Source organism: Halichoerus grypus, chromosome 2 (genome assembly GCF_964656455.1).
Source record: "Halichoerus grypus chromosome 2, mHalGry1.hap1.1, whole genome shotgun sequence".
Lineage (NCBI taxonomy): Eukaryota > Metazoa > Chordata > Mammalia > Carnivora > Phocidae > Halichoerus > Halichoerus grypus.
The window spans coordinates 61,206,688-61,231,427 of NC_135713.1; the positions used below are offsets into that span (position 1 = coordinate 61,206,688).

The following is a 24,740-nucleotide window of genomic DNA, read 5'->3' on the forward strand; positions in this document are numbered from 1 at the left end:
CGTAGCCTGCGTCCTCAACATGGCGGCTTCCCAGGATGTCCACGTCCGTATCTGTAACCAAGAGATTATCAAATTCGACCTGGAGGTGAAGGCGCTTATCCAGGTACTAATTCCCGGGACCCCTGCCGGGCTCCAGCAGCCTTAAACCCAGGTTCCGCTGGCTTCCTGTGAGCTTGGCGGTCTCACTCCCGAGCTTTCCCCACTTGGTCAAGTCCCTGAGGTCGTTGGTCCCGCCCCATGGCCGGCTACCCCGTTGTGGTCCCCCTTTGGTCCCGTTTCCTTGACCGTTGGCCCTGATCCTCCATCCACTTGCTGTCGTCTTGCCCTCTTCTGGACACTCCCATGTTCCCCGGTCCCTGACCAGGCTGCCCCTTTGTGGCCCCCATTGGCCCCTCCCGGGCACACTTCTCGACTGGGACCGCCACACAACATACCTGTCACCCCGGTTGGCCCCGCCTTCTGACACCGCCCTCCCCACCATTTGGTGGCGCCCTGGGGGGCATTAGCCCCGCCCCCTCCTGGCCAGCTGGGCTGGGTGCGGTGTCCCGTGGTACCAAAGGCCGCCTGACACGGGAGGCACCCGGTGAAATGAACTTAACTTAGACTGTAGTTGTGACTTTGTAAGTGAGGAAATCGGGTAAAGTGCCAAGGCCTGAATCAGAGGGCAGACGGTGGCAAAACTGCGACCTGACGGGGAAGGTCAGCCTAGAGAGGGACTTAAGGAGTATCTACAACTTCGTTTAACAGATGGGGTAATTGAGATGCTTTGCCTTAAGCCATTTAAGGGCAGAAGGCAGCAGAGCAATAACCAATTGACATAGGCAAGAGTTAGGAATGTAGAAATGGTTCCTTGAATTTAGCAAAAAGAAACTAGGAGTTTTAAACCTTGGTTTTAGGCAAGTCATTTCCCTTTCCAACAAATGTTAGTAGACATTAGATGTAGACTGAGAGTTTGCAACTAGCTGTGGCAAAAAGTGAAGGAAAGTAGGACTTCCCATAGAAACCAGATGCAGAATAAACCAAAGTAGTGCCTTATCGTGGTGCAAGGGGGTGTGATTTAGCGAGTAAGCCAGAGAACAAGTGAGGAAACTTGATGCAAGCATTTAAACTTCTTCAACTTCACTTCTTCTCCATACACATTGCAAAACTTCTGGGATGAGTCTAGAAAAACAAATTTAGAATTCATACAAATAAAATTGCCTATTTATATAATCTAAATTGCTTAAGTCCCCTTTTGTACTCTCTAATATTTGGGTTCTCATGGCTGCTAATGAGAAAGATTGATTATATCTAGATTTACTGCACTCTTACTGTGTTCCAACCCCTCTGCAATATGCTTTACATACATATATGGTCTATGTGGTAGGCAGTGTGATGAGGAAACTGAGGCACAGAGAACTCAAGTGACTTTTTGTTACACAGTCAATAAATTGCTACAGCCAGAATTTGAATCCACATACTCTGGCTCTAGGGCCTGCTCTAAAACCTGACCCCAGTAATTTTGAATGTCCAGAAACAAATTCTAAATTGACTCTTGGACATGTCTATAAACAGTGTGATTTATAACAGATGGTTTGTAAAATCAGATTGAAGTTAACCTTGTCCTTTTCCTATGATGCCAGGAATTGAGTTTGCAAGTTGGAAAGATCTAAAGTTAAAGTATCACTTTTGGATGTCCATTCTTGTTGGTCATACAAGCTGCTTTAAGCCTTTTTATACCGACCAGGTGGCGTTTTGTTAAACTTTAGGAACTAGTAAGTCAAGACAGTTGTGTTTCTTTTTATGCTTTTATATTACATGCTCAAAATTAAAGAGGTATGAGAGAAATGTAAATGATAATGTTTTTGCTTGTGTTGCAGAGGTAAGCCGCAAAGATCAGGATGGATTATAGTCAGTAGGCCAGCCTTAGTTGTGGTCTAAGCCAATTCTGTCATTGTACAGATGGTATCATTTCATTTCATTGCCTCGAGAAAGGCCCTCTCACCTCTTCGATGTCTCCTAGGATATTCGAGATTGTTCGGGACCATTAAGTGCACTTACTGAACTGAATACTAAAGTGAAAGAGAAGTTTCAGCAGTTGCGGCACAGGATACAGGTGAGTAGCTGCAGAGCTGAGGTGTGGGGAGATTGGGTAACAATGAGGAGGCTCCGTCTTGGGAGTAACCTCCGCTTGAGAGCTGTCCAGGTTTTTTTGTTTTGTTTTTTTTAGTAAACGTTTGGACAGTGAGGGTAACTGTACTACCATGCTCTCAAGGTAAAAGTAAGGAACTTTTGAATGCATTGTCAGTGTCTCCTGGGGTTTTTTTCATGCTCTGCTTTGCCTAGCGTCTTCCTCCCTGTTTCTGAGGTCTCCAATCACTTCATATGCACATATAGCACTCCTGAATCCAACTAAGGTGTATGTGCTCTCTCAAAAACCACCGGAGTGAGAAGTATCCATTTGCATAGCCTGTTTCTGCTGCTGTGCCCTAGTGAGAATAAGATGGGTGCGTGGATCTGCCCATCCCCGAGTGGGTCTGGGGGCACCCGGTCTCACTGCTTGTGGTCCTGGGATTTAAAGACCTGTGCTTTTCCTGTGATGTGGCCCCAGATGCCAGCCAACAACCTTGTTGTTTAACAGAAGACAGTCTGTTTCCAAAGCTGGAAGAAAAACTGGCTATTCGGAAATAGTATGTCTGGGTCCTGTGTGTTGCCTTCCTAAGGGATTTTCAAGGCAGTTGTGAAAATAAGCAGTTTTTGTCATAAAAATTCACTTTAGAATTTTAACAATGTCACTGAACCTAGCTGATCTTTTTGCCTCCATCTCTAGCACTGATTTAATCATTTAATTTTTTATTTTTGAAAGGCTATTACTTTCATATATATATATATATATATATATGAATGTATGTTTGTAAATATGGGCACATAGTGGGGCGCCTGGGTGGCTCAGTCGTTAAGCACCTGCCTTTGGCTCAGGTCATGATCCCAGGGTCCTGGGATCGAGCCCCTCATTGGGCTCCCTGCTCAGCGGGAAGCCTGCTTCTCCCTCTCCCACTCCCCCTGCTTGTGTTCCTGCTCTCACTATCTCTCTCTGTTAAATAAATAAAATCTTTAAAAAAAAAAATATGGGCACACAGTGAAACCTTCAAATTGTTTGCTACCAGTCAATAATGAAATAGGTACAGGGATTGAGAGTGAGCATTTAGACGTGTAGCAGTTTGATATTTCCATGATATCTCCAAGTGGGACCAGGGGGCTCCTCTTTAGTAATTTTTTATTCCCTTTCATTCCAGGCGTGCCCTAGATTATAGGAGTGAATCTCCCATTCCAGGGCAGCCATGCATCACTCACAGGTTGACCGCTCTGGCTCTTAGTTCCCTTCTCTCCTTGGGGCCCTGGGGATTATCTCTACTTTCTTGCAAGTCAGTTATATATTTATAAGGATGTTTGTTCTCTGTTACCTGGCATTCCTAAGTGTTCTCTTTTAGGAGGGTTTTCAAGTGCTATTGTATAACCTGCCTAGAAAGAGAAGTGCTCTTTGGTTTTTATATTGGCTTTTAAAATCATTTTAATATAGCGCTCTTTTCCCCCAAAGGAGCTTGAGCAGTCAGCTAAAGAGCAAGACAAAGAGTCGGAGAAGCAAGCTCTGCTCCAGGAAGTGGAGAATCACAAAAAGCAGATGCTCAGGTAGGTGGGGCCTGTGCTGGGTCACTTGCTCCCTGGGAGGCTTGTACAAGGGTTTGCTTAACAAACCTGGCTTAATGATTTAATTGTGTCATTTATACACAGACTGAATGTCCTCTCTAGATCAGTAGTTCTCAAAGCAGGGGCCAGCAGGGGTTGTTGGTAGGTCAAATTGTGTATAGTTTACAAAAGCATATTTACCATTATACTGTATTTTATATTTTTAAGACAAAACCATGGTTGCTTTTATAATACAGGGTCCTTTTTCTTTAAGGGTAATTGTTACCAGAGAAAGTCCTACTTAAGATGGACCAAAATTTAGAAAGCTTTGAATGGGATTTTATCTTAAAAAACAAAACCCCCCAAAATGTAAATAAGGTTATGTTATGTTAAATAAAATGGTGGTTATCGTTGTAGCTGTGTGCTAACCTTTGATTATATAATTGAAGTATGTGCTATTTCTGGGTATTGAGTTGGGGGACTTGCCAACAAAATTGTCTGATGGCATGAAACAGTAACTGTCCCTTCACATTTGACTTTTGTATCATAATCATAAAGAGGTTTGTCGTGGCAAAAATATTTGAGGGCTCCATCAACTCTGCCAATCCTCTGGTAGCCAGGTCATTCTCTTTCGAAGCCCCTGCTAGTCATCATCCTCCTGGGTGTTCCCTTCATCCTTGTTAATTGCTCTAATTCTGCCACACCTGTATTTGTCTGTGGTTTTGCTTCTGATTTGAATAATTCTCCAGCGTCATCCTTGCTGACAGCAGCTGTGTTTATAACACCCAGCAACAGGAGGAGACTGACAAAGATGTGGGCATGGTGGAGGCTAGTTAGTGTAAGTAGGGAGGGATGTGTGAGTGGCGACCAGTGTTAAAGTGCGTGGCTCAGTCATAATATTTTGTGTCGTGATGGCGTTTGCTTCCCTCGGCCACCAAGGATACTCAGATTATGAACACTGAGTCAGGAGGACCCCTTGTATAAAGTATAGTAAGTTACACCAGATAAGGTGGGCTTAGCATGGGTTTAAAGTTGAGAATGGCCATTCATGATGTGGAGTTACAGGGGAGAGAGAGAAAGCAATAAATGAATACTTCGGCAGTTGTGTGTGAAAGCTGGTTGTGCTTGCCTGGGTTATCGTGCTTATCACACCGTTCAGCAAATATTTGTTTGCTTGTCTTTCTCCCCAATAAATGTGAGCCCCTTGAGGGCAGCCACTGTGCCTCACTTATCTCTGTGTCACAAGGCCCAGCAGAACCCCCTTGCAAATAGTTCGAAAATGTAATTGATTCTTTTTAAATATCAGGTGCGAAGTGGCATAGTAAATGCTGTTCCGGTGGCAGCACAGAGGTGCTCTTAGAAAAACACCCCATCAGTTCATGTGCCCTGTGTTTGACTTCGTAAATACCTCAGGGGTTAGCACAGTTGATGTGACCCAGCTGCCTAAGAGTTCTAGTGCTTGAGCTTGCTTCTCTGAGGGGCCCAATTAACATTTGTTTTTGTTTTTTTTTTAAAGATTTTATTTATTTATTTGACAGAGAGATAGAAGAGCACAAGCAGAAGGAATGGCAGAGGGAGAAGGAGAAGCAGGCTCTGCACTGAGCAGGGAGCCCGATGCGGGACTCGATCCCAGGACCCTGGGATCATGACCTGAGCTGAAGGCAGACGCTTAACCATCTGAGCCACCCAGGCACCCTAACATTTGTATAGTCCATCGACAAAAGCTGCACTGCCAACCCCAGGGAGCTGTTCACCAAATTTGAGGTGTCTCTCATAAGGGAGATCGGGTAAAGAATGTAAATAAATCACATCAAACTGGGCCCTGCTAATACATTGTGTTTATCTTGTTCATGATTGTTCTGGGTGTGTAAAGAACAGCAAATCTTAAAGAAATATTGAGCAAAACCAAAGTACTGAATCACTATATTGTACACCTGAAACTAATATTACACTGTATGTTATCCGACTGGAATTTAAATAAAAACTTAGGGGCGCCTGGTTGGCTCAGTCGGTTGAGCGTCCAAATCTTGATTTTGGCTCAGGTCATGATCTCAGGGTCCTGGGATCAAGCCCTGTGTCAGGCTCTGCACTGAGCATGGAGCCTGCTTGAGATTTTTTTCTCTCTCTCCCTCTGCCTCTCCCCCTGCTCTCTCACTCTCAGGCGTGCTCTCAAAAAAACAAACAAAAAACTTAAATGAAACTTTAAAAAGAAAAGAAATATTGAGGAAAACTGCCTTTCTATGATTTTTCTACTTCTCATAATACCTATTGATTGGCTAATGGGCCAGAAACTGTTGTTCTAGGTACTGGTGATCCAGGAATGAGTAAGACATGGTTCTCAAGAAATGGAACCAACCAGTACACAAGGCAAAGAGCAGGAAAATGTTAGAGATAACTTGACAGAACAAGGCCTCGTGCGCCCACAGCGAGTTTGAAGTCTGAAGCTGTTGTGGGCTGTCAACACAGAAGTGCTGTGGCCAGACTGCTCCCTCTGGCTGCCCTAGAGGGAGAGGGACAGCTACAGGCAGTAGGGCAGTAGGAGAACGTCCCAGAGGCAGCCTCCAGGGTCCAGACCAGAGGTGTTGTGGCCTGAGCTGGAACAGTTGCTGGGGCAACCAAGAGGTGGAAATGGCGGGTGGTGGAGGTGGACTCTGTGGGCCACTCCTGGGTGGCCTTCCCCATCACTCCCGTGCCAGAAGGAAGAACTGCTGTGACTTGATTTGACAGAAACTCATGCAAGACGCTTTTGATTCCAGCAATCAGACCTCATGGAGGAAGGCTAATCTCACTTGCAAAATTGCTATCGACAATCTAGAGAAAGCAGAACTTCTCCAGGGAGGAGACCTCTTAAGGCAAAGGTATCTGTCTTTTTGTCTTTCTGGGCCCTGATGTTAGAACAGATAGCAATTGGCAAGGTGCAAAACCCACGTAAGGAACCCCTTCTTGTTTTCAATGTAAAACTGGTACTTAATTTTATTATATAGGTAGTATTTTTTAAAGTATGAAAGAAAATACATGGTTATTTGTAATAAATTGGTAAAATAAAGAAAAATATTAATGACAAAATGAAACCATACTGTCATTGTGTTGTACACATTTGGATACATTGCCTCCTCCTACCATTTTTTTTCACGAAGTCTGAGTCATACTGTATATAAAACTTAGTGCCCTGCTGTTCTTCACATAGCATTATAGCACAAATACTTGCTTGTTGCTTTAGAAACTCTTTAAACAAAGGTTTAAGAGTACATAGTATTCCCCTGTATTAGCTAATCCCCTGTTTGTGGGTGTTTACATTTCTAGTTTGTCCGTACTGTAAATAATACACAAGGCCACATCTTAGGACATAAGGCTTTGTCCACATTTTGGATATTTCCTTTGGAGAGTTTCCCAGGGATGAGATTATTGGGCCAAAAGCCTAAATGTTTCTAAGGCTCCTAATACGTATTTGCCAAATTGCTTTACAGAAGGTAGCAGCAGTTTGCGTTCCTACTAGGAGTCTTCAGGAGTGTGGTGTCAGCATACCCTTGCCGGTGTTGACTATGATCATTGATATTTAAATAGATTTTATTTTGATAGATTAAAAAAATGGGATCTCATTTGAAGATGGGATTTTCTTGCAGCCAGGCTTTTGTTGACATGCCTCCTCCCACTCTGGACTTTTAGGAAAACCACCAAAGAGAGCCTGGCCCAGACGTCCAGTGCCATCACAGAGAGCCTCATGGGGATCAGCAGGATGATGTCCCAGCAGGTCCAGCAGAGCGAGGAAGCCATGCAGACTCTAGGTAAAGCCGGACCTGGAGTTAGAAGCTTCTCCCAGAGACACCAGCCCCAGAGCCCTTGCCCTGGCACCTGCCACCAGGCTCTTCCACCTTTGCCCCCTCTCCCTACCCTCATCTCCAAGCTTACTGACTTGTGTGGCTTCTCAATTCTTCGACAGTGTGGTGTTGCCTAGAGTGGGATGTGTCGCTCTTACTTCTCTTTTTGGTTTTTATTGTTGTACTAAGAAGATCTGCACACCCCTGTCAAAATGTTTCCCCAGCAGAAGCACTCCCAGGGTCTCCTGTGAAAAGTAGAGATCCCCAGGCCTTCTCCTGGAGAGTGGGTGCCAGAAGGGCTGGGGGAGGGGCCTGGCAGTCTGTTTTTTTCTCTGGAGTTCTGTGGACCCATGTGGCCAGGCAGGTTGGGGAATCATTGCTTGAGGAGATGTTTAGTATATTGGCAGCTGGTTGGTCTGCTAGGGCCTCAGCTTACGATTATACTCTCCAGTGTTATTTTTACCATGAGCTCCTTTTAAAAGATACCATCAGAGGCCACAAAAGAAGCCACTTGAGCATCTGGTTTCTCTAGCAGCTTTCCCATGGTGTCTCCCTTATAATGTAGAAGAGAATTGGCCCTCTTCAGGGTCCTTTGTATAGGAAAACAAGGAGAGAGTTTACTGTTTGAGACAGTTTTAGAAGATTTCACAGAGACTAAAGCAGAGAGTGTGGTATGCACTTGTCAGCTCATGGCCAGTCTCGTTTCAGCTCCACCCTTCCTGGGCCTCCATCTGGATTATTTCAAAGCAAATCACAGACATCATCTAAAAATATCTCAATATGTCTCTCTAAAAGATAAGAGACTCTTGAAACAAAAAACAAACAAAACCAAACCACAATACTATTATCACTCTTAAAAAGTATGTATAATTTTGAGCCACTCTTTTTTCAGTGCACTATTCAAACAGGAGGAAGGAAAAGCAAAGCAAGCAACTTGTCCCCCAGGTCAGTCCCTGTGTTTGAAACTTATCTGGGCGTTTAGGCTCAGAACCAGCCAGTCACATCCGCTACATGCATGCTGGGGGCGGGGCTCAAGCCTTGGGAGAGACCTGGGAGAGTGTGCAAAATAGGAAGCCACCTGGCCTTTGAGTGGAGGGCTTTTCTGCTTTGATGCACGTGACAGGACGCCTCCCCCCACACACAGTTTATACACACATCAGAAACAGATGAGATCGTTAAGTGGTGAGGAGGGTGCACAGATGCTGCTGGTTTCTGGGGTGTTGAGGGCAGTTCTTAGGGCCCGTTAGAGAAAACTGTTGAAGAAAGAAGAATGCAATTCTTAATCCTTTCCTTACAGCTCACAAATTCAGCTTGATTTAAGAGCCTAATAGGGCTACAATTTTTTTTAAAAAAAGCATATAAGGGATATAATGTCTGGAATTTGCTGGAATTGGGTGGGGTAGTATGGGAACAGGAGCGCCAGGGAGTTGGTGGTACTTGGGTATGGGTGATGGGCATAGGGCATTTCATGATACTATTCTGTCTACTTTGGTGATGCTTTAAAATTCTCTATCACATGAAGTTTAAAAAGAAAGGCCTGTTAGATTTTTTTGAACTGACTCTTACTTAGGTTTTTGGGATGGAGGTAGGCATGGAGAAAGGGCCAAGAGAGGGATTTTTGTTGTCTGAGTGTTTATTTTTCCCCTTCATCTGTCTTTATATAAATGCTGCTCTGTTTCCTCTGGTAATTTCTTTTACTTACTTATTGACTTTTAATTTTATGAAAAAGTAATATGCATTACATGGTTAAAAAAACCTCTAGGCCTGCATTGTCCAATAGAAATAGAATGTGAGCCACATATTTAACTTTAAATTTTCCAGTAGGCACATTAAAAAAGGTAAAAAGAAACCTATGAATCTGTTTAACCCAATACATATAAAATATTTCCATTTCAATATGTAATATCAAAAACTATTGAGATATTTTACCTTCCTTTTTCTCATACTAAGTCTTGGAAATCATGTGTGTATTTTACACCTAGGGACATCTCAGTTTGGTTTAGCCGCATATGCATGCTCAAGTGCCACCTGTGTCTGGGGGCTGCCATATTGGACAGTACAGGAGAGACGTAAAAAGATAGCTCTCTCTTCTGACCTCCCTCTGACCTCTGGCCATCAGGTCTACTCCCCAAGGGCAACCACTGTTACCAGTTTCTTTTATGTCCTCCTGAGCTCCTCCAAGCACATATAGCACAAGCAAATTAAATATTGTTTATCCCCCTCTCTCTTACATAAATGGAAATTTTCACATACGCTCTTTCACACCTCACTTTTCCACTTAACAGCACGTTTTATTCTTTGGATGTTCTGATGATGTTAGGCTTTGGGGGAGAATCTTGCCAGGCAGACCTTCTTACCCAAGTGTCAGGCTCAAATACCCATACTCAGAAGTACATTTGACTCCTAGGCACAGGTACCTCCCCTTAGAGTTCATACAGTGGTCAGAGCAAGGTGTGACATCTTTAAAGCTACAGCAGTGTCCCAGGACTGAAGAACTGACATGTGTGGGGGCTGGTGGCAGGGCCAGCCCAACTTGTTAGGATCCCACCAAGAGCAGATCTGACTCTCAGGGGTCTGGGCAGGGTGCACCTCAGGTGGAAAGTCTTGGTAACTCCTAGCTTCTGCCCCCCAAAAGACCTCATAGTGCCTGGTCACAATCACCCGGGTTCGTTTTGGGGCTGGTGGTTCTTCTCACCAGCACTTGCCTGCTTTGGAAAACTGAGATCGATGGTCAGGAAAGGAACTCTATTCTTTTTTCCCTGGTGATATTCACATTGGAGAACGCCTAGTTGTGGCCCTGTGACATTGTATATAAACAAACCACATCACTCTGAGCTGAATAGGACCTAGGGAGGTACTTTCCTTATAATATCCTTGTTCGTTGCTCCTCTGGTTGTCTCTGCTCACATCTTTGCTTATGGCCGAGGGGAACTTGCTGCAAAGTGCAGTGTTATTTGCTGGTAACCCAGCCAGCAGAGCAAAGTCTTTGGATTTGGTGCTCTACAGTCTCTGAGTCAGGCTCCCTCCCTCTTCTGTTTCAGCCAATTCTTCCCGGACTATCCTGGATGCAAATGAAGAGTTTAAGTCCATGTCAGGGACCATCCAGTTGGGACGGAAGCTTATCACAAAATATAATCGCCGAGAGCTGACGGACAAGCTTCTCATTTTCCTTGCCCTGGCCCTTTTCCTTGCTACGGTCCTCTATATTGTAAAAAAGCGGCTCTTTCCATTTTTGTAAGATCTGGAATTACCAGCTTTTGCCCTTTAAGCTCGTGTCAGGATCTGTCCATGCTCCTGAGGTCTGGCCCCGGCTGCCAAACCAATGCACACCTCTGCAGCCTGTTCCACTTGCTCAGCAGGTGGATTGCAGACCCAGCCCCCCAGCTTTCTGTAGGCAGCTGGTTGGCCTATAAAGGGCGAGTAGAGCAAGGGGAGGCCTGTCATCAGGACACCTGCAGGACACAGGGACTCCAGGAGCCATCACACAGTGCGTGTGGCTGTCACATGGGGCATGCAGAGGCCAGCCTTCAGGATTGGATCCTCCTCTCTCCCCTTCTCCTGCTGTAGCCTTAATGCCAGATCTGGTGGAAGGAAGAGAGAAGTGGGGAGAAGAAGGATAAGGAAAACTCAGGCCCATTCCTTGAATAAACTTGACTCTATTTAATAGAATGAAATGCATGTGGATTTATAAGGTATCCTTCTGGGAATTTGTGACCTGTTTTTGATGTCCAGATTTCTAGAACATCAACTTAGATCATTTATTTGTTCATTCAACAAAGGATTATTAAGCAACAGCCACATGCAATGTCTTAGAGACGTTGCTGCCCGTTACAAATACTTGGTAAAGCAGCTGTGGTTCCTCCCTCCGGGAGCAAGAAGAACAAGATCTCATAGGCTCTAAAAAAGCAAGTTACAAAAAGCCCCCACGGGAGGTGGCTGACACCACATCTGAAAAGGCTCAGGCAGACATCCTTCTCTTTTTATGTACAGTGGTGGGCCTGGCCTGGGGGTGTGCTGTGTCTTGGGGGCTGGCCCACGTCTTTCTCTTTGAGGTCCAGAGCTAAATATAACCATGAGAGCGAGCCTAGTGATAAGCTGAGGCCTGTCTGGGCCTGAGTTCTGTTGAGGCCTGGGGGATACTGGGGCTCAGGCTGGGAGATGTTAGTGTCTCCTTGTGCTGTAGGCCTGGCTGGCCTCATGAAATCCCAGCCTCCCCACTATTTATAGCCCCAGAGGCCCTGGGAGGTGTAATGTGGAGGCAGAGGGGAAAGTGGAAAGAACATGGACTTTGAACCTTGGTTTTGAGTCTTGGCTCTACTACTAAGGGACCATGTGACCATGGGCAAGTTACCTTTTGTCACTGAGCCTCAGTTTCCCCACCTGTAAAGTGGGGGTGATAGTCCATATAGTCATTTGTAGAGTCAATATGAGAATCAAACAAGAATGTACAGTAACAAGTGCAGCTTCTGTCTGACTGGACAGTGGGCTTCCCAAATGGGGCCCCCTCCAGGACTCTGGGCCCTGAGGTTTCCTGCAGCGAACAGGCTTTAGTGAAAGCTGGCCTGGGCATCGGAAGTTCTGTTAGATCAGCTTGAGCAGAGGGAGGGTGTGAACAGTTACGGCTTCAGTTACAAAGTCCGGATTGTCACGGGACCAAGTGTGTAAGAGATTGGCTGCACATCTCAGACTGAGTAGTTTAATGAGCAGGTTCTAAGTTAAAGTGTGTGTGTGTGTACTTGTACACACACACTTCCATATATATATCATTCTTAAACAATTTCTGGACTCAAGACACTCAGTGCAAAATGTGTATGCATGTGTCTTATTTATAGTCAAGTTAAAGCTGAGAATAAAGCACAGATGGGAAATTCCCACTCAGATTCCAGCTGTAAGTGCAGCAGATGGATGTTATCAATTTAGGATTTTCTTGTCTTAACATTTTTCTTTACTACTTCCCACTAATTGTCAACATCCTCCTTACAATATGGGAATGTGTGGGCTCTGTACTCCTTAAAAAAATCTCCCTTTGACTTTATTCTTCTTTAACTTGTTTCCTTCTGCAAATAGGTTGAATTTGAAGTGTCATCAATAGCATTATATCTTGCAGCCCCAGTCAGCCAGCCACCGGGATTCAAAATGATCCCGGTGGGCTGGCTGGGCAGAAGCAGCCAGCGCCATGTTCATCCGTGAGGGGGCAGTGTTCACATTTGTTCTATGATCTTGCTGTGTTTGGGACTCTCCATCAGTCCACGTGGAATGTTCTTATGGATTTTTTTTTTTTTCGGATACCAGAGACTTTAAAAAAAAAAGCCATACAAATGTACAAAGTCCACCTATATAGTTTTTGGGAGATGTTTCATAAATGATTTTAATTCTCACTGTTAACAGTAACGTAAACTTGTATTCTACATTTTGCTTAGATGAAGGTCAAGGAGCTAAAAGGACAGAGCATCTGTCAAGAGGTCGTTCATTCAAGTATTTACTGAGGACCTACTTTGTACCAGGCACTGTGTTAGGTACACTCAGTGAACAAAACAAAGATTCCCTGTCGTCATGGAACTTATAATATGTGGGGGAGGGTGGGCAGATGATAAACAATTAAGATACTAAATAAGTCATTCATTCTGTTAGGAAATAAGCGTCTTAGGGAAAAGTGAAGCTGGCTAAGGGAGATCTGGAATATAGGTGAGGGGATAGGTTTGCGGTATTAAGTAGGGTGGTCAGAGCTGGCCTCATTGAGGAGATAAGATCTGAGCAAAGGCCTGTTGAGGATGGAGACACCATAGCCATGTGGACTGCTGAGGGAGGAGGGTTCCACACAGGGGCCAGCTAGAGCTAGTGCAAAGGCCTACAGTGGGAGCATCTGCGATACTGTGATTTATCGTCAGAAATATATATTTGGTGTCCCCGGTCCTGGCACAGAGCTGCTAAAGCCCTTGGACTTTCCTACAATGAGAGTGATAAAGGTTTCTTTTGTTATCTTCATGAGGCAACTTTTGGAAAGCACTAAGGATGGGGCTGGTTGCCAGTGGGCCTCAGAGGAGGGGAGGGGGCTGGAGATTGAGTTCTGTCACCAGTGGCCAGTGATTTAATCAGTCATGCCTGTGTAATGAAGCCTCCACAAAACCCAAAAGGAGGGGCGCCTGGGTGGCTCAGTCGTTAAGCGTCTGCCTTCGGCTCAGGTCATGATCCCAGGGTCCTGGGATTGAGCCCCACATCGGGCTCCCTGCTCGGCGGGAAGCCTGCTTCTCCCTCTCCCACTCCCCCTGCTTGTGTTCCCTCTCTCGCTGTGTCTCTTTCTATCAAATAAATAAATAAAATCTTTAAAACAAAAAACCAGAAGGACTGGGTTCAGAGATCTGGGTTGGTGAGCATGTGGAGATTGAGGGAGGGTGGTGCACTTGGAGAGGGCATGGAAGCTCTGCGTTCTTTCCTCATGCCTTTCCCTGGCATCTCTTTCATCTGTCTGTTCCTGAATTATATCCTCTTGTAATAAATTGGCAATCTAGTAAGTAAAATGTTTCCTTCATTTCTGTGAACCTCTCTAGCGAATTAATCAAACCTGAGGAGGAGGTGCTCATGGGAACCTCCCATCTGTGGCCTGCTAGTCAGAAGCCCCTGTGACAATCTAGACTTGTGATGGGCAGCTGAAATGGGGGTGGGGGTGGGGTCGCAGTTTTGTGGGATTGAGCCTTTAACCTGTGGGATCTGATGACCATGTGGGTAGTGTCCGAATTGAGTTGAATTATAGGACACCCAGCTAGAACTGATCGTTGGTGTGGGGAAAAATCCCATACATCAGAAATGCATCCATGCATGCACTGGAGCATGACTGATGGGGGAATAGCAAGGAAGCTAGTGTGGTTAGAGCAGAGTGTGAGGAGTGGTAGAGAAGTAGCACAGGACATCAGAGTGGGAACAAAATCATGAGAAGCCTTGTAGGTCATTGGAATGATTGAGCTTGTACTTTGAGGAATATGGGGAGCCACTGGAGCAGAGGAGTGACTTGATATGACCTACGTGTTGATAACAAAGTGAACAAGACAAGTACAGAGCAGGGTGGCCAGTTGGGAGGACCACTGCAGATGTCCAGGTAGCAGATTGACGGTGGCTTATACCTGGCTGAGCAGTAGAGGTGGTGAGAAGTAGTCATATTCTGGATATATTTTGAAGATAGAACCAATAAGATAAGGTTTCTTGAAGGAATGGGTATCATTCTTGAAGGAATGAGAGCCAAAACTAGGAAATTCCTTTTTTTAAAATGTCCTTTTATTTTTAAGTAATCTGTACACCCAACATGGGGCTTGAACTCACAACCCTGCGATCAAGAGCCGCATGCTCTACCAAGTGAGCCAGCCAGGCAATCCAAAACTATGAAATTCTTGGCCTACGTAACTAAAGGAGGAAAAGATCAGGAGTTGGGTTTTGGACATGTTGGACTTGAGATGTCTAATTAGACCCCCTAGTCAAGATGCCAGGTACACAGGTGGTTATGTGTGAGTCTGGGGTTTGGGAGAGCAGTCAGGGCTCATGGTATAAATTTGGAAGAGGGCACATAGATGGGATTTAAAGCCATGAGGTTGGATGAGCTCGCCCAGAGATTTGAGTATAGATAAAGAAGAACTCACGACAAAAAAGAGGAGCCAGCACATGAGACTAAGGAGGAATGCTCAGAGACAGAGCCACAGTTACCAGTGAGACTTTTGAGGGAGTCTGTTCTTTTAATCCCCCAAATAGGAGACTTTCTGATCTACAAGAGTCTGTGTTTTTCATCCTTGTCTTCATCGTTGTCATCGTCACTCTCATCATCAAAAGCATCTACTGTTTGTTGAGTTCCGGCTGTGTGCGAGATCCCTGAGGACTGCACATAAATGCAGTTCCCCCTTGCCTTTTAGGACAGCACAGAATGACAGTGGTGCCCGTGCACTGGCTGCCGTAGGGGACCTGTGGAGGGAGGGAGCATTCCTCTGTGACAGGACGGGGAAGGTTGTGCCTTCCCCCTTGAGCCCTGCTCTGTCTTCTCCCCGTTACTGCTCAGCTTCTGGGACACGGTCTGTGTCCTCATCACCCACTTCCCGGCCCACTTAAGTCTCATTGCTGCGACGGTCCCACTCTCTCATAAACAAGCCTCCCTGGGGTCATCAGTTACCTCCGGGCTGTTCATCTGAAGGATGTCTGCCCCCACCTACCTCTTCCTTAGCAGTTGTTGACCATGGTGGGCATTGTTCCTCCCAGAAACCTGTTTCTGTGATACCACACTCTAGGTTTTCCTCTTGTTCTCTGGCAACTCCTGCTCACTCTTCTTTCTTCATCTTCTCTTCAGCCTTAAGTGCTGGCTTACCAGAGCTTCTTCCCTCTGCTCCTTCTATGTATTCCGTCACAGGCAAGGTCATCCTATCCACCCCCCCCCCCCAGTTTAACAATCATCTAGAGAATAACTTCTCAATAATTTCAAAGTTCTATCTCCATGACAGACGCTCAGGTGAGCTCCAGATCTCTATCATCTCCAACCTTCTAGCATTTCCATTCACATGTCTCTGTCTCTGAGACTCTGAGACTCCTCCACTTCAGGAGGGACCTCTCCCTCCCAGGCGCGGCCTGGCTCTTCTCCAGCTTCCCTGTCTTCCCTGACACACCTCATTTCCCCTCCTGGGCTTCCTTTTCCCTTCACCAGGCCCATCTGCTTCACACCTCTTGCCACCAGCCCAAGAGATGAGACTTCATTCAACGGTCAATATTGTTCTGAAGGAAGGCAGATACATTGTGTTAGTGAATTTAGGAGGTCAGAAGGCTCTGCTGGAGGCAATTTGGCAGGGTGACCCAATTTGGATGTTTTTCTAAGGAAAAAAAGATAGTTAAAAAAAAAAAAGATAGTTAAAATGTAAAATAAGCTTCCTTTTCTTCCTTGACTAATGGTGGTCTCCCCTGGGGCCCTGCCTGAGGGTTTGCCCAACCTGTGTTTCTTCCCTAAACAAGGGCAGAATAAAAATAGCTGGGGGCTAATCTAAGAGATACCAGCCAGGAGTCTCAGCAGTTGTCAGGAATGAAGGGCTGCAGGCTGGGATGAGGGGAGGGGATGGGTGTTATCTACCCCACCAACCACCCCCCCACCCCAGTCCCCAACAGCAGAGCCCCAGGGCCCGTGGTATTGGTCAACTTGCATTTTCAATGGCCCTACAGTGCACAGGGCCCCAAATCTGCCCTTTGGTGACAGAGGGGCCTGGGTTCTAACTGTAGTCTTCCTGGCCACATGCCCCTGGGCTGGGATTGCCCCTCTGTTGTTTCCTCATCTGGAACACAGGGATACCCAACTGCATTGACCTCTTAGGGGTGCTGGGAGATTAAAGGACAAAAGTCACCCAAGAACTCACACAGTGGAGCTCACAGTCACCCTGATGGCCATTGCATTCATTCCCAGAAAAACGTGGAATGACCTCATTCCCTTTTCTCTTTGGAGCTTTATTTTGGGGGAATGGTGGTTAGGTGAAGAGGATGCTGGCATTGGCAAGGAATCAGGCCCAAGGATGGAGCAGAGTTTCTCGGATGGTAGAGAGCTGAATGGGACAAAGCAGGTGGTGGAAAATTGGCCATCTTTCTCAAAACATCCAAAAAAAAAAAAGTCAATGGGAAGAATTAGCTCAATGTAAAATGTTCTGTTTATTATTATTAAATCTTTGCTCTTCTCTCTCTGCCCCTGCAATCTTGTTCACTGGCAAAGAATGCTCCTGGGTAAAATGAATCCATAAAGTAACAAATGAATATGGACTGGAAAATGAAAAAATGGTCACTCAGTTTTAATCTGACAGCTTGACTGGTATGAACGACAGGAGGGCTCCTAACAGAAATGTCACAGTTTCTGAGAAAGGAGTTCTTAGTTTGCAAGAGATGGCTCTGCCATTGCATTCTCTGCCACTACCTGACCAGGTTTGCAGACCAGTGGATTCAGGGACCGAGGGGAGGTGCGTTCTTAGGCTCTGCAATCTCCTGGCTGCCTTGCTGAAATGACCTCAACCCACTCCACCCCCAGTCCATTCCAGAATCGTACTGCATGTGTTCTTTGGCTACACTCTGCTGGGCACTAAGGACAGAAGAGGAGGATTCTCCCTGCCTTGCGGAGCCCACAGCCTATTGGAGACAGAGCCGGAGCTAGATAGTTACCCCAGAGGGTGGTAAGTGTCCTAAAGGGAGCCACAGGGGCCCTGGGGAGCACAGAGTGACAACTCCTTTAGACTGCTTAGAAGCAGCAAATGGTAGTCAAAATAAAATTAATGATAAGCAATTATAATGAGGTCCAAAAGCAGTGCTTGGTGAGGTGTTCAGGAGGTGATGATGTTAATAAATTTATTGAGTGCTTACTATGTGCCAGGCACTGTGCATTAATTCACTTAATCCAGGAATTCTACCAATAGTTACTGTTACTCCAGCTGAGGCAGCTGAGACCCAGAAAGGTCCAGAAACATACCCATGGTCACACAGTTAGCTAGTAACTGGTAGAACTAGGGTTCAAACCCAGACAGTTAGGCTCAAGAGTCTCTGGACTGCTCCCAACAATAGGAATAAGAGAGGCCAACAAAGTTCTGGGGGCAGAGGCATCCTCCATGCAGACCCCACCCAGCAACCCATAATGATCCAAAGGGGAGGGTAGAGATGGAGGAGTTGAGGGTGCAGGGTTAGCAGATCCCTTTGTGAGGGTGCCTGCTGAGCTTGGTCAGCACTGGAGGTTCAGGAACGGGAAGTCACATAAGCAAAAGAAAGAATTCACTGGCTTGTGTAATGGTAAGTGGCTTTAGACACAGCTGGATCCAGGTGCTCTAACAAAGATGTTAGAAACTGGTCTCCTTTGGTCTCTCCCCTGTTTCCCTCCACTTGGCTTTCTTCTGAGGTGGACTCTGACCAGGTAGCAGGTTTCCCCCTTCCCCATGGGCAGCTTCAGACTTACATCCACCTAGCTTGGAGTTTCTGAAGAAAGAGCCTTTTCTTAAGAGTTCCTGAAAATCCCTCGCTGAGTCCCTGTGGCCAGGGGGCCAGGATGTCCTGACTGGTGAGGCCCTGGTCACACGGCCAGCATGGGCGTGGAATCAGCCCCGCTTGGACCAACTGCAGAGTGGAAAGTGGGAGGAGGTGGTTCCTTGAAGGAAATAAGAGCAGCTGGGCTGTGTTTTTGCCAGTGTAGTGGTGGTCATGGCGCGGCTTATTTCCTTTGTAGGAAGAAGCATACTTTTAACAGTGGATTCTCTTATTAGGAAAGATCTGTTCATTGTAGGAAAATTAGAAAACATATTTAAGCCACACAAACTCCTCCTTCCAAAGATACTAATTTATAGTCTCATCTAGAGAGAATTGCTGGAAACATTTGGGAGTGGATGCTGTATCTTTTTTTCTTTCTTCTTTTCTACCTCCAACATATATGGGATCATGTTGTATATCCTGGTTTGTTTGTTTTTACTTTAAAAAATAGTTGATCAAGATATAATTTATAATAAACTGTACATAATTAAACTGTATAATTTGATGATGTTTGTCATGTGTACCACGCAATCAGGGTAATGAGCATATTCATCACCCCCCAAAATGTTCTGGTGACCCTTCGTAATCTTTAGTATATGTGCTGCAGAAGTGAGCACATGCTCCCTTGTAGTCTGTTTGCCGCCACCGCTCCCGTACTTTCTCCAGATGACCACTGATCTGCTTTCTATCACTATAGACTAGATTGTACTTTTCATCACATTTTATAAATGGGTCATATCATATATACTATTTGGGGGGTGTGGCTTTTTTCACTCGGTATGATTATGGACCTTTTACCTCAGTATAGTTATTTTGAGGTTCATTTGTGTTGCTAAATGTGTCGATAGTTCCTTTTTGTTGTTGAGTACTACTTTATTATATGGACATATCACAGTTTGTTTATCCGAACTGGATAGTGGACTTGCACACCCATGTTCATAGCAGCATTATTCACAGAAGCCTAAATGTGGAAGTAACCCAAGTGTCCCATCAATGGATGAATGGGTAAACCAAATATGGTTATACATACAATGGAATATTACTAAGCCTTTAAAAGGAATGAAATTCTGCCACATACTACATGGATGACATACTTTGACGACATTATACTAGGTGAAATAAGCCACACACGAGAGGACAAATATTGTATGATCTCACTTATACAAGGTACCTTTTATAGTCAAATTCATAGTGACAAAGTAGAAGGGTGCTGCTGTTGGGGGAGGGGAGAATGAGAAGGGACAATGGGGAGTTACAGTTTAGTGTTTAATGGGGACAGAGTTTCCATTTAGGGTGATTCAGTTTAGGAAAAGTTCTGGAGATGGATGGTGGTGATGATCATACAATAGTGTGAATGTGCTTAATGCCACTGAATTGTATACTCAACAGGGGTTAAAATGATAAATTTTGTGTTATGTATATTTTACCACAAAAAAAAAATTGTTTTAAAGGAGAGGGTGGATTTCCCGGCAACTCACTGGAGTGGCTCCAGATCTGAAGGAGAGCTGTCGGAGCCTGGGCAGCTCTGGGACTGAGTCCTGAACAAGTCCTGACTCCAAGCACTCGTGGTCCTAGCACTGTGCCCATGCTGCCTCCCATCTCTGCTCTTTGCAAGGCTTCATCCTCTCAGCCTCTTCTCGGTGGGACATGTGACCACTTGCTGCTCTGGGATTTAAGAAGACAGAACTTTCCCACATTTAGTAAGAAGGATACTAGGGAAGGATTCATGGAACGCAGACACCGGAAACCTCAAAGTCATGTTCAAAACTCCCTTTTTCATCCCCATATTATCACCTCCAAGGGTGTGGCCATTCTTTTCCATAGTGAACTTTCCTATGGTTCTCCCTTTTCCTACTGCCCCAATTGGACTTGGGCTGGCTTATTGCAATAACTTTTTTTTTTTTTTTTTTTTTGAGGGGGGTCAGGGGCAGAGAGAGAGAGAGAATCTTAAGTAGGCTCCAGGCCAGTGCAGAGCCTGACCCGGGGTTCGATCTCCATCTCACGATCCTGAGATCATGACCTGAGCTGCAATCAAGAGTCAGATGCTTAATTGACTGAGCCACCCAGGCACCCCACGCAATAACTTTCTGAATGGTCTCCCTACCCTAGGCTCTGAGGGATGGGCTTATTTAAGGTGAAGAAACTTAGCACATTTCAAGAATGTGAGGGTGAATGGAGAGGAAGGTAGGCAAGGTCATGGGGGAGGTGAGGGGAGAGGGTTCACCTTGGGAAGGGGTTTCGTGTTCCACCGTAAGAACATTTGGAGAAAGTGTGTGTATGTGTGGAGACCTCTGCTGTCTTTGGTTTCTCTTTCCTGAGGGTTCAAGGTGGGGTTAACGGTGCTGAGAAGATGGACAAGACAGAGACTCATGGGGTGGTAGGTAGGATCGCTGGTAGTGTTGGAGCTTTGCGGAGGTTCTGGGAACTTTGGGTCAGGAAACCGCTGTGCAATCACTTTAAAAGATGTTTGCAAATTTCTTGACATTCTTTCCATCAAAAGGTGTAATCTAAGTCCTCTCCCCTTGACTATGGGCTGACTTTCATGATGTGCTTCTAATAACAGACTGTAGTGGAAGTGACGCTGTGTGACATCTGAGACTAGATCATAAAACAATATAGCATCCATCTGGCTCTCTCTCGGGACACTCACCCTTAGAACCCAGCCACCATGCTGTGAAGATGCCCAGGCCAAACAGGGAGGCCACTTGCTAGTGTTGGAGCCCAGCTGAGGTCTCTGCTGACAACCAGCGTCAAACACCAGGCGTGGGAATGATGGGGACTTCAAAATGACTCCGGCACCAGCTACCATCTGACTGCAACTGCATGAGCATGAGAGGCCCCAAGGAAGAAACGTCGGGCTGAACCCCACGATCCCCAGAACCATGAGACAAAATAACAATGGCCACGTGTTGTCGTTTTGCGCCCCCGTGTATTGTGATTTGTTACACAGCAGTAGATAGCTGGAACATGCTGCCAGACTGCCCTCAGAACATCAGTTCCTGTGGTTGACATTGTCCTTATAGAATGAACATTCATTTTTTGATGGTAAAGTGATTCATTTGATGGTAAAAGCGATACAGGGTCATGTGAGAAAATTTGGAAAACACTGACAAATTCAAAGAAGAAAAAATTACCTGAAAACCTACTACCCAAGATAATCCCTAGCACACAACAGGCACTCAATAAATATTTACTGAGGAAGTGAATGACCTGATGACTTGCCCCCCTGCCCCCGCATCCATTTTTGGGCATTTAGGTTGTTTGCAGGTTTTTGGAATGGTAGGTTTTTGATCTCTGGAGTTCACTGTGCTGAGCAAGATGGAAGCAGGACATGGTGAATCAGTTGGGCAAGCCATTTTAAGGTTTGCAACCTTAACATTTGTCTTTCCCAGGTAGAAAAGCATTTCCTGGAGCCTTCAGGAACCTTCCCCCCATCTGGGGCATTGACTCACCCCAGCTCAGAAAAGAGATCGCAAACATCTTCCTTCTGGAAAATGGATTTACATAGGAAGGTGAGCTTTCAGGATAATATTTATATCCATCTTTCAGTCGTGCTGCTCATGTTACTCAGTGTCACACTGACTTCAAACACTTCTCCCCAGTAAGTACAGGCATTGCCATCAGCTATTCTCAGGAACAAATGTGGTCATGTAATCCCAGGGCCTACAAAGAATGTGGCAGCAACTGAAACCAAATTAACCATTTTCTGAACCAAAAACTGGAAAGCAAATAGCAGAGGTACTTTTGAGCAGATAATATTAGTGACCCAAAATTTTCTCAATCCTCTGACCAAAATACATCCCGTTCCTTCTGACTTGAAAGAGTCCACTCACAAGGTTAATGTTTTTCCTTATATATTTTAACACGCTCAACATGGCTTTCTTCCCTAGTGTCTTGAAGTGATGTAACTGGTAGAAGCAGAGCAGAGTTTAAGGGGGAGGCCTCCCCGGATAACCAGGCGTACTTTCCTCCTCTCTTTAGGGACGGGAAGTAGGTATAGCTAAGCACAGATGAGGTTATTTTAGGAAATCGTCTGGGAGAAAGACCCATACTCCTTTCCCTTGGGCAGGGAAAGGATGTCCCTCTCCCCCAGCCTCAGGGTTGAGAGTCAAATGCCCCGTGGTGGGCGTCTGCTGTGTCTGTTTGTCCTACATCTATTCCCCTTTATCTGAGAATACCCCACCTCTGCCAGTTTTTCTTTGGGGAGCCACCCTTTCCCACTCTCAGTCCACATGGTTAGAGTGGAGTTCACCCAACCCTTGATACCAGGATTGGAGATGTGACCTGGACAATCAGGGTCAGATTAGCTCAGTGATTGGCTCATATAACCAAAGCCAGGCCCCCAAGCATCAGTCCTGGGATGTTTGCTGGAATTCTCCAGAAAGAAGCATTCTCTTTTTCTGGGATTGCTAAGCTCATAGGAAGGGACCCTGGAACTACTGTCTTTGGGGGAGCCTGTCTAGAAGAGAGCCGAGAGACAGAGGGACAGAGAGACAGCGTCCTCCTGACATAATTTAAGCCCTGGGATCCAGCTATGCCTGAAACCAGCTGTATTTCTGGTCTTCCTATTTAGATCATCCAAAAATTAACTTATTTTACTTTGGCTTCTGTCACTTGCAACTCAAAGCGTCCTTAATCATACAGCCCCTGTGTATTGGAGGAGGGAGAAATTAAAGAGAGAGAACTGGCAGGCAAACCCCCTTCAAAAGGCTTCCAGACAAGGGCCCTCCACATTAGTATGGCCTAAAGCATAACAGTTTCTGTCCAGACTTTCCCTACAAAGACTTCAGGCCCTGTTGGCTTTCTGGTTTACTTTGACCACCAGTTGTTCAGTTGACTGTGAACTGGTCTTAACCTAGAGCTGGGATGTTAATTAACCCAAAGTCTGGGATTTGGCCCTTGTTGACATTAAGCCTGACCCTTGGCTTACCACAGGTTTCTGCCCCAAGACCAGGCCCTACTTGACCACAGAGATGAGTATGGGATGCCTGCTTAAATCTGACCACTGACCAGGAATAAAGAAACTGGGTGTCAAAAGCTTTACCAGCCCCAGTGTGTTCCCTATTTGGGTTGCAACCTCATTACCATCATGCAGCTTCCCCACCCTGTCACTGGCCCCCAGTGCCCAAGCCAGAAACTCAACCTCCTTCCCATCTCCTTTGTCTTTTATAACTCTTCTGACTCGTCACAAGCCCCCCTCCACTTCCACAGAAATACTTATATGAAGAAATGTGACCAGATTCAAAATCCCAAGAAGTTCCTATATTATAATTGCCAAGTGAAAGAAAAGAGAGGTTCTTTAAATGTAGTTTTGACCATTATAAATTTTTTGAGATGACAAGACAAAATTTTCTAAACCTTTTCTTCTTTTTTTTTTTTTTAACTACTTGTGTTGTGAAAACAAAACCTCTTGGCAGTTCTGACTCTGAAGAATTTGAAGCACTCGTCATTAAAACAGGGATTGCAGGTGGCCATGAGCCTGAAGCCTGACACAAAAGTTACATTCATGGAAGGAAATTCTCAGTCAGATTTTTGACAATATTTCATTCCAGTTTCCTATTAAGTTTCCTCCTCTTTGTAATTTATTTTAAAATCAGAGTTATGTCATATGAAAGTGTGATGAGTTTTTTCACGAAGCCCCAGAGAGACCAGGTCTAAAACCCCTCTTGTCTGCTGCACCTGCCATAACAACATTACCATCTTGGTAAAACTACTTTCTACCCTTTGGTGTGTCTGATGTATCTCTTTAAAAAGTCTGACAATTAGGAATCCAGAGCTCGGATCATCCTTACTGCCATTATCTTTCTAATCCAGACCCAGCACAGTCTTTGCGTTTTCTCCCCTGTACCCATCTCAGGATCCTACTGAAAGCCCGCAGCTAGTCCACTAGGAGAGTGAAAAACAAAACCATGTCAACCACGGAGTTTAATGTCATTGCATGTGGAATGGAGGTGCAATGACTCTTTTCAAATTGGAAAGGAGAATAGCCTGATTATCTCTTGAATCATACTGACATATAGATATTCTCTCATATGCAAATTCTATATGGAAGAAGCCCCATTTCCAAAACCCATGTGAGAACAAGATGATTTCCCTTTAGAAAAGTGACTATGGCATGTCAAAACACAAAATCTGAAGTTTTTGCAGATTGTAACTGCTTGGCAGATGTGTGCCAGATAACAGGGACGCGTAAAACTACTACATGTTCACTTGGGCATTTATCCCAGAGAAATGGAAGTTTATATCCTC

The 24,740-nt window shown here is 45.3% G+C and overlaps 1 protein-coding gene across 4 annotated transcripts; it reads left to right on the forward strand.

Annotated features, from left to right (window-relative positions):
* The first annotated feature begins 7 nt into the window (after positions 1-7).
* On the forward strand, positions 8-24,076 carry BNIP1 (BCL2 interacting protein 1). Of its 4 annotated transcripts, XM_036120343.2 has the most exons (7): positions 8-103; positions 2,003-2,095; positions 3,578-3,669; positions 6,423-6,524; positions 7,333-7,451; positions 21,884-22,003; positions 23,909-24,076. In XM_036120343.2, the coding sequence occupies exons 1-6, from the start codon at positions 20-22 to the stop codon at positions 21,997-21,999; spliced, it is 606 nt and encodes a 201-aa protein (XP_035976236.1). In that variant the 5' UTR covers positions 8-19; the 3' UTR covers positions 22,000-22,003; positions 23,909-24,076. The 4 variants fall into 4 exon arrangements, with proteins under 4 accessions (XP_035976236.1, XP_035976234.1, XP_035976233.1 ...); XM_036120341.2 differs by lacking the exons at positions 21,884-22,003; positions 23,909-24,076 and adding an exon at positions 17,512-18,996; XM_036120340.2 differs by lacking the exons at positions 21,884-22,003; positions 23,909-24,076 and adding an exon at positions 10,526-14,700.
* The last annotated feature ends 664 nt before the right edge of the window (positions 24,077-24,740 follow it).